General features: G+C 40.1%; 1 protein-coding gene across 3 annotated transcripts; it reads right to left on the reverse strand.

The window, feature by feature from the left end:
• Positions 1 to 377: 377 nt before the first annotated feature.
• On the reverse strand, positions 378 to 12,613 carry ice2 (interactor of little elongator complex ELL subunit 2). 3 transcript variants are annotated; one of them, XM_054777357.1, is made up of 15 exons: positions 12,511 to 12,613; positions 11,337 to 11,438; positions 10,914 to 11,262; positions 10,710 to 10,829; positions 10,505 to 10,639; positions 10,203 to 10,319; positions 9,846 to 10,005; positions 9,487 to 9,665; positions 8,604 to 9,402; positions 6,376 to 6,545; positions 6,164 to 6,293; positions 5,279 to 5,363; positions 5,016 to 5,066; positions 2,063 to 2,306; positions 924 to 1,196 (listed from the first exon to the last, which is right to left on the reverse strand). In XM_054777357.1, exons 1-15 carry the CDS (start codon positions 12,522 to 12,524, stop codon positions 1,077 to 1,079), a joined length of 2,775 nt encoding a protein of 924 aa, XP_054633332.1. In that variant the 5' UTR covers positions 12,525 to 12,613; the 3' UTR covers positions 924 to 1,076. The 3 variants fall into 3 exon arrangements, with proteins under 3 accessions (XP_054633333.1, XP_054633332.1, XP_054633331.1); XM_054777356.1 differs by having other exon boundaries at positions 9,837 to 10,005; XM_054777358.1 differs by lacking the exon at positions 2,063 to 2,306 and having other exon boundaries at positions 378 to 1,196; positions 9,837 to 10,005.
• Positions 12,614 to 13,026: the final 413 nt, after the last annotated feature.

The raw sequence follows: 13,026 nt of genomic DNA on the forward strand, positions 1-13,026 counted from the left end.
ACATGATTTATGGTCTACCCACGACTAATTGACATGTCCATAAAAATGTTTATTTTTAACGCACAGCTCGCTCTCCACCACGCAAAAACCCTCCTGCTAGCTTGACGTTCTCTGATTTCCGATCGACATTTGCTATAAAAATTTGAATTATGAGATTAAATTCAGCTCCAGAACCCTCTCTTCAATTGCCATTGGTGACTAGGGCTGGAAGTTAACAAGCTAAATCCATGTTTATGCTCCAAATACGCCACACGCACTTATTAAATGCATTTTAAATTATAAAATGTATAGGTACTCGCCACTAATGAATGATAATTATTGATAAAACAAATAAATCGGCATAATGTGTTAACGTGTAAAAGGCGACTACGTCTATGGTGGGGCCCCCTCCACCTCACTCTGCAGGGGCTAGTGATGGTACAAGCCTCCCTTGCTCTGCAAGCTGTCGAAAAAGGCGTTTCTCCAAACCTCACCCACATATTCCACACTGCTCTCCTGTTGTAATTCCAGTACCACATGCTCATACATTTACTTGTGTTCACCTGTTTCAGGCTTCACCTTTGCGTCTCATTATGGTGCGTTCAAGGACCACCGAACAAAGTGCAAAATCTCAACACTTGATGAGAAAACATCAGTGAGGCATAAATATGTAACATTGTGGGTTTTTTTTTTTTCAGTGGCTCATGTATGGTGTACATTTCACCTGTATTATCACTAGTGAATGCGGTCAGAGGAGTCTGGTGAGGCAGAGCCTCAAAATACATAAATTATGAATAAATGTGCGGGCATCTACTATAATCCTCTGTCACACACACACACATCTAACCACCATCATCACAAGAACACTTTATTGTTGCTCCATTTTCTAATAAAGTACAATTGACAAGGAGAAGCGGCATAGAAAATGGATGGATGGAAAATATTCAACGTGGGAAAAAAAAAGTATAGTATATAAAGTGCAATGCTGTATGTAAGTATTTTAGCAAATGTGCAGTATCTTTTGCATGTGCGTGTCTTTCCAACCATGCGGTGGACCCTTAAGTTGAATTGCGGATACGTTTTTGAATGTACTGTTGTCATTTCGCTGCACAGTTATTTTTCTTTTTCTTCTTCTTCTTCTTCTTCTTCCCCCCTCCGGATTGGGACGGCCCATTTGCACTGTTGTTAGGCCGCGATGCTCTGTGTATTGCAGCATGCTGCAATAAAAAAAAAAAAACAGTAAAACACACAAAAAAAAACTTAAAAATACTATATATGAGAGAGTACACCATAATGAGTGAGAAGTGTCTAATACTTGCAGTTTTACACCACTGCAAACCACAAAAACAATAACAAACATTGTCGTGTTAATACATGTGATATTTATATTCACTGATAGCAGCGATTTAAACTAAGGCTACAAAAGGAGCAGAACATTTTTTGGTACCTTTATAGAAACTTTTTTGAAGTTTAGCGGAGAAATGGAAGAAATAATCAGTTGGTTGATTTGGACCATTTCCAGGGGACTTTATGAGGATTAATGGCAATTACTTTCAAATTTGGAGTAATTTATACAATCCGTATCAGGGCCAAATCATAAGCAAACATGCAATCAAATCTGATATGAATTACTGTATATGCACTGTGTAAGGGAATAATGTAACTGAATTTGTATTAAATCAAGTTATTCAACCATCTAAATTTGACCTAGGATTATTATTGTTGTAAAGGTACAGTTTTTGAAACAGCTTTCATATGAGATCTCATTACATTGTAGTGTATAATGTGTGGTGTCCAGTAAATCTTTGGGATGTGAGCATTCATGAGATGAGATGTTGTGTTTACTATGCGTCTTATTAGTCAGGCATGTAATGAGTGTCACCAAGTCAATATCAGCAAACTGTGCTGAGCTGAGCGCTTCATAGTGCAATGCTGTTTTGTCCTAATTGTTAGTTTAGCATCTGCAGGCATGCAGCACTGGCACTGGTTCAGCCAGTCTGAGAAAAACATGCTCAAAAGCTTATAAAGGACACATTTAATTGCTATATATTTGTGCTGTTGTTGTGACATAAACCAAAGGCACCTGTGGCGAGAGTGCCGGCGGGAAGGTGCAGGGGACACGTCCATGCTTCTTGTGGAACGGCATCCACACAGTGGGATCCAGAGGTATCCAGGGTACCAGGCCAGAGGCCGGGGCCTGGGGGAGATCACTGTGGACTTGCTGCAGGTTGTAGGCCCCCCGACATGCTTTCCCATCAGCTGCTTTTAACAACGTAACAAAAGGCTCCCCTGGTTTGTGTGTGATCAGGTACTGCCCTTCTTCCATCCTACAAACACACATTGCGTCACAGAGGGTGTGATCGCCAGAATACACACATCCTATGTGTCACAGCATTCCAAGTGACTTTCTGGTGACTGGAATGTGAAATGTAGAATGAGAGAATCTATTGTGTACCGTTGTTGTGCAAGACCAGCACAACATGGAGGCAGACAAACATTACCATTTCAAGCTTGAGGTTGTCTAGGCCTGACTGAAGCAAAGTAATAACTATTTAAAACACAACTTATGGACATTTTATAGTTATTAAGGACATCCCGATCCACATTTTTTGGCTTCCGATCCCATACAATTTTTTAAAATAGTCTTGCCTATCCGATAACGATTGTTTTTTTTTGCTTGTTTTTATAATAATAAGCCTCTGTTACAAACATGAGTTTGTGGAATTGAATATGGTAATAAAAATAGGTCTTCAAAGTCTTCAAAGGTCTTAAAAATAATGTAACCAAAGTATTGCTGAATGTACTTTTTTATTACGCAGCATGACCAACAATATTGTTTGGCCTTTGTAACAAACCTCTGGGAGTCAGGTCCCTAATCCAATAAAAGATCCAATAAAAGATAAAATTGGATAAAATGGGCGTGCAAAGTACTTTTAGGGTAGGACTAATCATTTGACATGATTATAGATCAATTTGTGGTGTGGTTTACAATATATGACCTTTTTTTTTTTTTTTTTTAACAAACTCTCTTAGGGCCCTATGAAATCTGTTATTTTTTCCCAAATTCTGTTTTTTAATTTTTTAGAATTCAGTTTTTTACCTTTTCCACTTATTTTACCAGGATAGAGAGTGTGCTATTTGGGTTAGTGAATAAAATGCAAAAATTCTTACATTTAATTAATGCAATACATCATGGGCCCATTTTGTCTTTAGCTTATCAAAATTTTCTAATGGGATGTCAGCCTCACATATTGCTACAAATCTTCAACAAACTGTAAAGCCCGTGCTTGTGATTAAGGAAGATGTAGCCACAGATTTAATTCCAATCGCGTTAATAATTTAAGATATTTTAATGACATTCTTATTTTGTTTACACAATTAGACAAATGTGACAAAGAGCCCTCTTATTTTGAAGGCCGGAACGTGTTGTGTATTGAGAATGGCAATTGACGGTTGATACGTGTGTGAGAATAAACTTCCCTCTTGTCTTTTTTCACTCAGAAGCTGTACGTCGTCAGTGGGCATTGTAAAATGGTTCTTACATTAAAGCAGTAAAACACAACACGCTGAAAATATACTCATGCCGCCTGATTTACGTGCACACACACAGCTGCACTAGCTAAACTAAGCGAACCCCGCAAGCTTCCATTCACGCTCCGTAACAGAGGAGTTTCCAAGGTTTTTCGTCGCTGTTTTGACATGTTTAGTAGTGTCCCTGTTACAGCAACCAGAGCGGCACTTCCTGTGCGAGCTCCCTACACCATGACGCAGCAGGCCGGGCACAGTGTGAGGAAACTACCGCTGTCGCTACGGACGCGGATGTCCTACGTGAAACTAACTTCACCATGGTACACCGCGGACATGTCTGCATGGTGGTGTTGTGTTTTCTTCTTCTTGCGGGTGGCACAAGTCGAGTGGCAACCAGCTTTGAGGCGCTTTACTGCACCTTCCATGTTGGAGTGTGGCTCAGAGTTACGAACGTGATAAGGCAACCGGATCGGCCCGATCTCGTGGCAGAAGCCGATATTATTCGATCTTCACAAATACAGCGGATCAGCAGCCGATCCCGATCCTATCTTCAGGATCGGGATCCCTATTAATAGTCATTGTTCCCTAAAAGAATAGCATCAAAAATCATTCTGTTGGTACACAGCTTGTAATGAGAAGAGTGTCTGTCATTGTCATGGCAACATCAGATCACCTACTTATATTATCATTCAGTATCACTCTCTGTTTTCAAATTGCACAGTTTTTATGTGATTAGGTTTTCTCCGAAAATTTTCACCAAAATGTTGCCTCGGTTTTTGCAGAATATTGCATGTAACAAACTCTGTCTGCCCTGTATTATATATATTCCATGAAATCACACTTATTGAGTGCGGCTGTTAAATAACCCACCACTGGGCCAAAGAAAGCTGTGAGTGCCAGCAATGTAATAAAGGAGAAAAATATTGAATTCAGGAAAGAAAGCATCGCCTTGCCTCCTCCTCACCATCTTTGCCAACAAGAGTCCTTAATGAAAGGTTAAAAGTGATCTCAAATGTTCATTTCTCCATTTCATTCGTCATTTATAAAAAATGTTTCATTATTTTCTGCATGTAAAACTATGATAGTCTATATATAATGTATTTTTAAAAATATTTTTGGGTGTCTGGAATGGGATACGTAATTGGATTTACATAATTTCCTACAGGAAAAATCACCTCGGTTTCCGTACGTTTTGGTTTTTAAATTAATAACGAAAACCAAGCAGCATCACTGTATATTATGGTATTATGTTAACCTTGGCATTTGCATTACATTTTTTGTATTTATTTCAAGCTAGTGCAGTCTGTTTTCTAAATGTTTTTGCATTTAAGAAATAAATGAAAGAAAAGTAGTGCTTACATTAGAAACTTCAATAAAACCATTATGTTGTCTCAAAATAAAAGCGCATACAAGTATTTGACTGCCACCAAAAAAGTAGGATGGCAGACTCATAACTTACAGAGAAATGTTTGTTGTCTTTACAACACTGTGCATCGTTTACAACTTACTTTGTCAGCTTTTTCAGAAGGTGGTGCGCAATGTTCAGTGACTTTACTGGCCTGTGAACAGAAATCAATCAGTCTTTCCTGTCTTAATGAGGACAAACGCTTATTTGGATGAGAAAAAACACCAACACACTCCCATCCATGTCTTTTTTTACTGATGTTAGCTACTTGAATTGTCATGTTCATCATTAAATCATGAGTGTAATCATGATTACGATGGAAGTGATTAGCTTCATCCTACAAAACGTGTGCACCAGACGACTCACTTGAACCCACAGGAGATGTTGTGTATCCACGTGTCAGGCAGCCTTCTGAGCAGCGCTACTTTAGAAGTGTGTGGATTGATGTGAGCTACAGAGAAAGAAGGGGAGACAAGGCAAGCTAATGAGTGCAGACAACAAGAGCTTCTTTCCATCAACAACTCCACCGCCATCGCTGACAAAAGGAGTGCGACGTCTGTGATGATTTGCTTGAACGGTTGGAAGGAAAAACTTGCGGTCTCCTCTCCTGATTCTTGTGCATTTCAACCATATCCTCCTACAAGTTACAACCACAAATGCAAATACAAATGGGAGATGACCACATGCTGAATGGTAAAGTCAAGAGGGATCAGCTGGGCGTGTTACAAAATCCTTTATTTTCCGCATTTAGCTCCTACACTCTGACACTACATCAGGATGAAACCACAGAATATTTAAGTGTTTTTATAAAAATGTGCTATCAGACACGTCCGTGGTTACACCCATTGATGTGATAACAGTGACCTTAAGGAACCAGAAACAAAACAAAAAATAACCTTGAGACTACAATTTGAAAAGTTTGAAGTCAGAAAGCTAAGCTTGTATGGGCTTCTGTGAATCATACCTCTGAGGTCATTTTAAGGCTGTGGCTGTCGTTATGACAACAGTGTAAACTTAAATCAGTCCGCAGTGGGAGGAGACGATGACTCATCTAAAGACTATTTCATTGGTTTGTTTGGGGTGGTTTGCTTTGCCTCCTCCACTGAGTGTAAAATCTTTACTTAGGCCACATAACTGCAAATTTCAAGTGTTTACACTATAGAGAACAAGCTTACAGCTCAATACAGTATATCACTGAATAACTTAATTACAAAAAGAACAACATAAAAGATATAAACATGAAATATTTACCTATGTATGAAGTGGTACTGGAGTGGAGTGCTGTCTCTGTCCACAGCTGGCAAGCCTCACTGCTACTCAGACACTCGACCCCGTGACACAGCTGGTAGTCCAGCTTGGGCAACACATGCACTGGAACAAACTGGTAAGAGAAGGGGAAGACAAAGGAATATTTCCTTATTTTTCACTTGAAAAACAGAAAATCAGTAAAATGATATGCATACCTGGCTTGCATTGACAACTACTTTCGTGGGCCGAGCCAGCGAGACGGAGGTGCGCACCATGATGAGTAAATCTTGCAGGGTGTAGAGCTTGTACAGCAAATTGCCTTTCTCTGGGGCTGTGTAGTCTCGTTCGTCCTCAGAGCTAGCCTGCAGCTCCCATGGCAATATTTCTGCACAGGGTATTGGGATATATGGCATAATTAGAATTCATCAGGAGTAAGTCAGCATTTTTGTGATAAATACACCTCAACACAACAACGTGGAACAATAAGCTAAGCCTATCCAAAGTTAGAAGGATTTCCGGAAAAGGCACCTTAACAACTAGAGTGGCTCTTAAGCCAGCCACTCTTTGCTCCAATGCAAGCAGCCAAAAAGTTACCAGTGCAGCGTCCCACTTATTAAACACATTATAAAATGTATCGGTACTTGTCACTAATGAATGATAATAGGTGATGATAGGTGACAGGATGAACATCTGAGCCACGGTGTGGAAGTTACATAATCTTGTTCAAAATTTTAAGAGCAGTTGAAAAATATCAAGAATTTACATTTTGCACTGTTGAATCATAATTACGTTCTGGGAGTGACGCAAAACATTTTTTGAGTAAGCAATCTATTGTAAACAACCACTGAAGTGAACACGGCTGTTCATCAAATAGAAAGATTTTTCAAAAATGGACCTGTAACGAGTAGCTGCACCATTCTTGTTTATCGCCTCAAAAATTCATTTTGGCTTGATTTATGCCAGTGTTTTCAGGATGCCAGTGGGAATGTTGCTCCAGGTGGTGAAGATGGCACCCACTGTCTGGAACTGATGTATATTTAAAATGTCAATTGGATTTAGATCAGGGGAACACCCATGATGGTCCAAAAGAGTGACATTATTCCTCTGGAAGAAGTCCTTTGTCAGGGCGGCATTGTGAACTGCAGCGTTGTCGTGTTGAAAAAGCCAGTCTTGACCACATTCAGTTATGAGGGATTTCCCCTGCAACATCGCCACATAGCCAGCTGCTGTTTGACGCCCCTGCACAACCTGAAGCTCCATTGTTCCATTGAAGGAAAAAGCAACCCAGACCACACTGTGCCGTGTGGAAAACATCTCAGATGGAATCTCCTAGTCATGCCAGTAGCACTGGTTACATTTTTTTGTCATCAGAGAATAAAACTTTCTTCCACCGTCCAATGTCCCATGTTTGGTCCTCTTGTGCAAATGGGCAACTTTGTGGTTGTGGTGTTGAAGCCTTTGAAAACGTTTTTTTTTTTCCTTAAAACCGTTCTCTCGCAGATACCGTCTTATGGTTATTGGACTGCACTCGGCACCAGTAACAACCTTCATTTGGGCCAAGGATTGTCCAGTGTCTTGACAAACAGCCAGTGGGATCCTCTGGCTCAAGGCAGACATTTTTTGGGTCTACCACTTAACTTTTTTGTTCCATAAACCACTGGACCTTTGAAGAAGTTTAAAATAACTGTCTTACTGCTTCCAACCTGAGTAGCAATGGCGCGCTGCGAGAGGCCTTGCTTATGCAGCTCAACAAACCGACCATGTTTAAAGAGAGAAAGCTTTTTTGCCTTTGCCATCAAGCGATCATAACTGTGTGAAAACCTGACAGAAAATTACATTTAATCCAGATTTTTGCCAAAATTTTAAAGGCTGTGGTCTTAAATTTTTAAGAAGCTGATGAACATTTAATACTTATTTAACTGTAATACTTGTTTGCAACAAATTGCTTACTCAAAAAATGTTTCATCTCACTCCCATTTCATCTTTGTGCATTTTGAAGCTCTATTTAGAACATCTTTAAAATCCAACAGTGCAAAATGTAAATTCTTGCAATTTTTCAACTGGTCTTAACATTTTCATCTGGAGTGTATAGGTTTCATTTTAGCACCTCACAGCAACTGTGGTGCCTTCAAGAACAGCAGACCAAAGTGCGAAATGAAAAAAACCCATCAGTGACGCATAATGACATAAATGTGCAAAATTGTGGGCTTTTTAACAGTGGTGCATGTATGCTGTACATCATACGTGTATTATCACATATTTAGAAATTGCTGTGGCTTTAGGGTGAATGAGATGTGTATCCTACAGAAATTTTTTTTTAAGTGGCTTTTTAGTGGCTTGACACATAATAAGCATGGGTGCAAAAGGCACATTTAGAAAAATATGGGTTTAAAAATACATAGTAACAATGTTAGTGTGGATACGGCCTTGTCTACACACTGACTTTTCTGCTGCGTGGTGCTGGTGTGGACCACTGCAGTGGTCATGGGGGTCTCTTCACTGTGTTCCTGGTTTCGCTCCAAGTAGGAGGTCACGCATGGCTTCACCAGGGACAGCTGGAGGGAATGTCGTGAAGATGCGGCACACTGGGTGGATGACACAGTCTCCTGGGATGTGCTGGGACATTTGGGGGCATTATTAGCCGAGCTGAACATGGCTGTCTGCATGCGCAAGATCTCCCCAAGTTGGTCGGTGGGCAGCTTTGTGCTTTTGGACTGTTGCCTGTGCACTGCATTTTTTTTAGGAGAGGATGAAGCTAAGGGGACAGACTCAGCGGAGGGGGTAACCACAGGATCTGATGTGGACTCAGGTGTACATTGGATTTTGACGGTCGCCGTTTGAGATGAAGAGTCATCAATGACGAGTTTCTCATCATCAGAGTCTCCAGTGACTGCCAGGTCTTCAGCACTGTCTTTATCCGACTCACCCTCCGGTTTAGCAGAGGTTACCTCATTAGCCTCCGTAGCAACCATCAGAGTTGTCTCCTCCGTTGCCAGGAAACGATTAAGAACTGTCAATGAGTGGTGCATCTCCTCTTGTGAACTATGGCTGAGTGGCTCACTGAGCTTACTTGAAAGCGGTGGACTTGCACTTTTAACACATGAAATTTGCATGCTGTGTGTCTTCTGCTCTTTGTGGGTTTTTGTGAGTGGCTCACACCCGAAAGTCTCTAGGTCGGTCATGTCCACGTCAAAGTTTAGCTCATTGCTGTTGTGGGAGACCATATTTCTTTGGGAGCTCTCCTGATGTAGACACAGACAAAGATTAAGTCTTTAATGAGACAAAAGAAGCCATTATGCACAACAAAATGAAGGTGTGCCATATACCTGTGAGGGCTTCGGGTCATCCACAGGAATTTCCATCATTAAATGAAACACGTTTCTGTTACCATTCTTTAGGATGGAGCGCTTCAAACTCTCTTCGTGGAAAACGTGGCTCTTCTCTCTCACTGTTATTTCATTTTTAATAAGAGGTGATTCTAAGTAAACAGTCTTCTGAGTAACACCTGTAGGTAGACGTTGGATACATTAATTTATAAGACAATCTAATTATGACACTGTAATTTCATGATCGACAAGTAGACCTATTATTGCTCTGAAGAAGTCACTATTCTTCTCCAGTAAACCACCTCTAATCATATTGGCTCCCCCAGTGTCAACATAAAAGCCACAATTACAGTGTGCACCTTTCCCATGGTTCACTTTAATGCAAACAGGAAGTTCCCATCCTTGTGCAAAGTCAGGGCCGTGGTTGTCCAACAGCGTGACCAGGGCATCTCGGGTGATACACACATGCGGCTCGTACCGTGCACACAGCTTCTCAGCATTTTCATCACTGCTAATTGCCTGCCGAGGGATGTAGAAGCTGCGGTTAGGAAAGCTTGAGCGCCCTCTGGTGTCTCATTTGAAAACTTCAACAGCCCAAATTACGTCTACATAAAAGGACCTGCAGTCATGAATATTATTTTAGCAGTAACAAAAGAAAAGAATCTTTGGGACTTACTTTGTCTGAGTAATTAAAAAAAAGTGAAACAATTGCTTACAGCGTGCATGTCCTTAGCTTTTTTGGCTGGAGGATTTTCTGATGAAACACTCTGATAATCCGTTGCAAGCTGCGCATCAGCAGGCACTATCATAGGGCCTGTGATATCCACACTGCCCTGGGGAGATAAAAAAGGGTCCAAATAAGGAAATAACAAAAATGAACCAACATTAAAAAAAAAAAAAAAAAAAAAGGCTTTGCAATTCAACCGATTCAAGTTGTATTTATAAGCACAGCAAAGCAGCCACATTATACAAGAATGGCTCCCAAAATGACTGAACATCTTCAGTGTGAATACATTACCATGACAACAAGCTGTTTTTCAAAGGTGAGAGACAGCCCCGGGTTGAATCTTCCGCCGGTCAAACTGGTCATCTCACAGATCTGATAAAGCTGAGGAAACATTTTGATGCACTCCAAACTCGCCCTCAAAAATTCCTGTTGGAAAATAAAAGTTTTGCTTTTTGTTTAATCACAAAAATGACATTATGTGCAGTCATTATAGTACCTCTGCATATTGCAATGCTCCTTGTGAGATGAAGCTGTAGTCATCAGCACATACTTTGGACACATCTTGCAAATACCTCTGGAATTGCATCATTTCGTGATCCATTCGGGCCTTGAGGTACTAAAATACAAGCATATCCCTTAAGTAAATACACACAAGGACAAGCCTGATAAAAATAGTTAAAGGAGAGAGAGTTATAATAACCATGGGGGGATCGTTGCGTTTCTTATTCATCAAAAAGCCAAGATATATCCTTTGCTCTTTGCTGGACAAACTGGACATGCACGGAAAGGGCAGTCTGGGTTGAGGATAAGCATCATCTCCCTCGGTCTTTTTTTGTTTGGGCAGAACGTTTGCTTTTGTGGTTTCCTTACATCCCTCTGCAGCCTCCACTGCATAGTCTGTAAAGGAACTGTCAATATCCATGGAGTCCCAGCACGAGTCATCTTTACTAATGCAGGTGCTATTTTTGAACTCTGCATCTTCTTTGGTTGTGGAGTTTTGTCCAGTCAGAGCATCACACTTTCGTTTTATGTTGGCATCTTCTGCAGGGCTTGGATACAGAGAAATACAGTTGGGTAAACAGACATGTTACGGTAATAGTATTCATATTATTTACTGACATACCTTTGGAGAGAGGCCCACAGATCCCTAATACTAGGTGCAAGGGAAAAGCGATCATAGAGCTCTCTGGTAAAGAATGGAGCTTCAGAGACAGGAGGGTCCTCCCTTGTATTAGATAAAAAAATAATAAAATAAAAAGTCCAGAATTGTAATGTAGCATCTTTATTCTGTACACAAAGCACTGTCGGATGATGGACATCACGTCAGGGGATCCGTGTTCAAATCTCTCCATGATTGCGCACATCCCAAAAACATGCATGTTAGGTTAATTGAAGACTCTAAGTCAGGGCCCCTCAATAAGGTGGGCCAGATTTGTGGCCCCCGAACTTTTATTCCTTTACTATGCATTTTGTTTGGGTCAGCGCACATACCGGTTCTTGTCTTCATGCTAACGATACACAGACAACCTGTAATTGCATCAAACAGAGTTCAGTTTGCATATCGACACTACTGAAATGTTGATATTAATAACTAACATGAACAAAAAGATTTGTTCTTTACAATATGTTTAACAATTTTTGATAGCCTATTAGAAGGTTCACACAGGTGTAGACCTGGTATGAATACTACAAAATAAAAGTACGTCTTACGTACCCTTCATAGTTGCTGGCAATAACAATGATGAACAATATGAACTGATTTTAATTGCATTTCAAATTGAGCAGGCAAATTGAGTATGTATGTAGCCTATGTATATGTATGTAAGCATGGCAAATGTGATGGATAAACGAGTACATTAAATGTTTATTTTAAACACTCACGATTTGTATTTGGATTTAACTGGTCGTTATGGTGAACGTGTTGTCATCATATTTGACATTATGTAGTTAGCGGACTTAACCTTTTACCTCGTGCATCACCGGTTCCCCGTCACGTTGTCAGACACACTAACTGAACATTTATTACCAACTGTATAGACTAGTTTAACAACCCACAAAGAGTGCCATCATGTCAACGAATATCTGCTCAGTAAAGCTGTTTATTATATGCAACGAACTTGTAGCTAGCAAAGCTGCCAGTAGTCCACAGAGACAACTACGAGCATCTTAGCCAACACGCACTGACATAGTTGCAGCGTATAGGCAAATATTTTGACAACGACTTGCAATATTATTACAAGTTACAAATATTACTTCAACTATTAACTGTCTGTGAAACGTTTCTTAAATATACTCACCAAAATAGTTCCATTACTGTCACTTGCTCACAGTTACGGTTTAAAATCACATCAACGGCCAGTTTCCAGTTTAGCTAACGCTGGATGCGACCTTCTTCTACAGAGGAACAGATGTTGACTTGAGTCGCTTTGTGTGCAGTGCTGCCCCCTTTTGGCTCCTGATCAAATTGCCTGGTATTGTCCGGTCAATGTTTCAACACACCATTGAATATAAAATTAAACTAAAGCCATATTATAAATAATTAAACCAATGCGTGAGATAATGTATGTTATACACCATAATTGTAAATGTCAGTGTGCTCTTTTTTTTCTTAGCGTTATATATCAACTTAAAAGTATATAATAATTAATATGAGTATTGTATTGTTGGGGTGGGGTCTGAAAGTTTGTTTTCTTTACAGTATATTTTGTGACCGTATTTGTTCCTAAAATGAATAAATGAGTGCTGACTGTATCTCTGACAGTATCTCTACAAGATGAATATATTATTTGTATCTAAAAGGACACAAAATAACC

The sequence above is a fragment of the Dunckerocampus dactyliophorus genome, chromosome 5, assembly GCF_027744805.1.
Source record: "Dunckerocampus dactyliophorus isolate RoL2022-P2 chromosome 5, RoL_Ddac_1.1, whole genome shotgun sequence".
In the NCBI taxonomy this organism is placed as follows: domain Eukaryota; kingdom Metazoa; phylum Chordata; class Actinopteri; order Syngnathiformes; family Syngnathidae; genus Dunckerocampus; species Dunckerocampus dactyliophorus.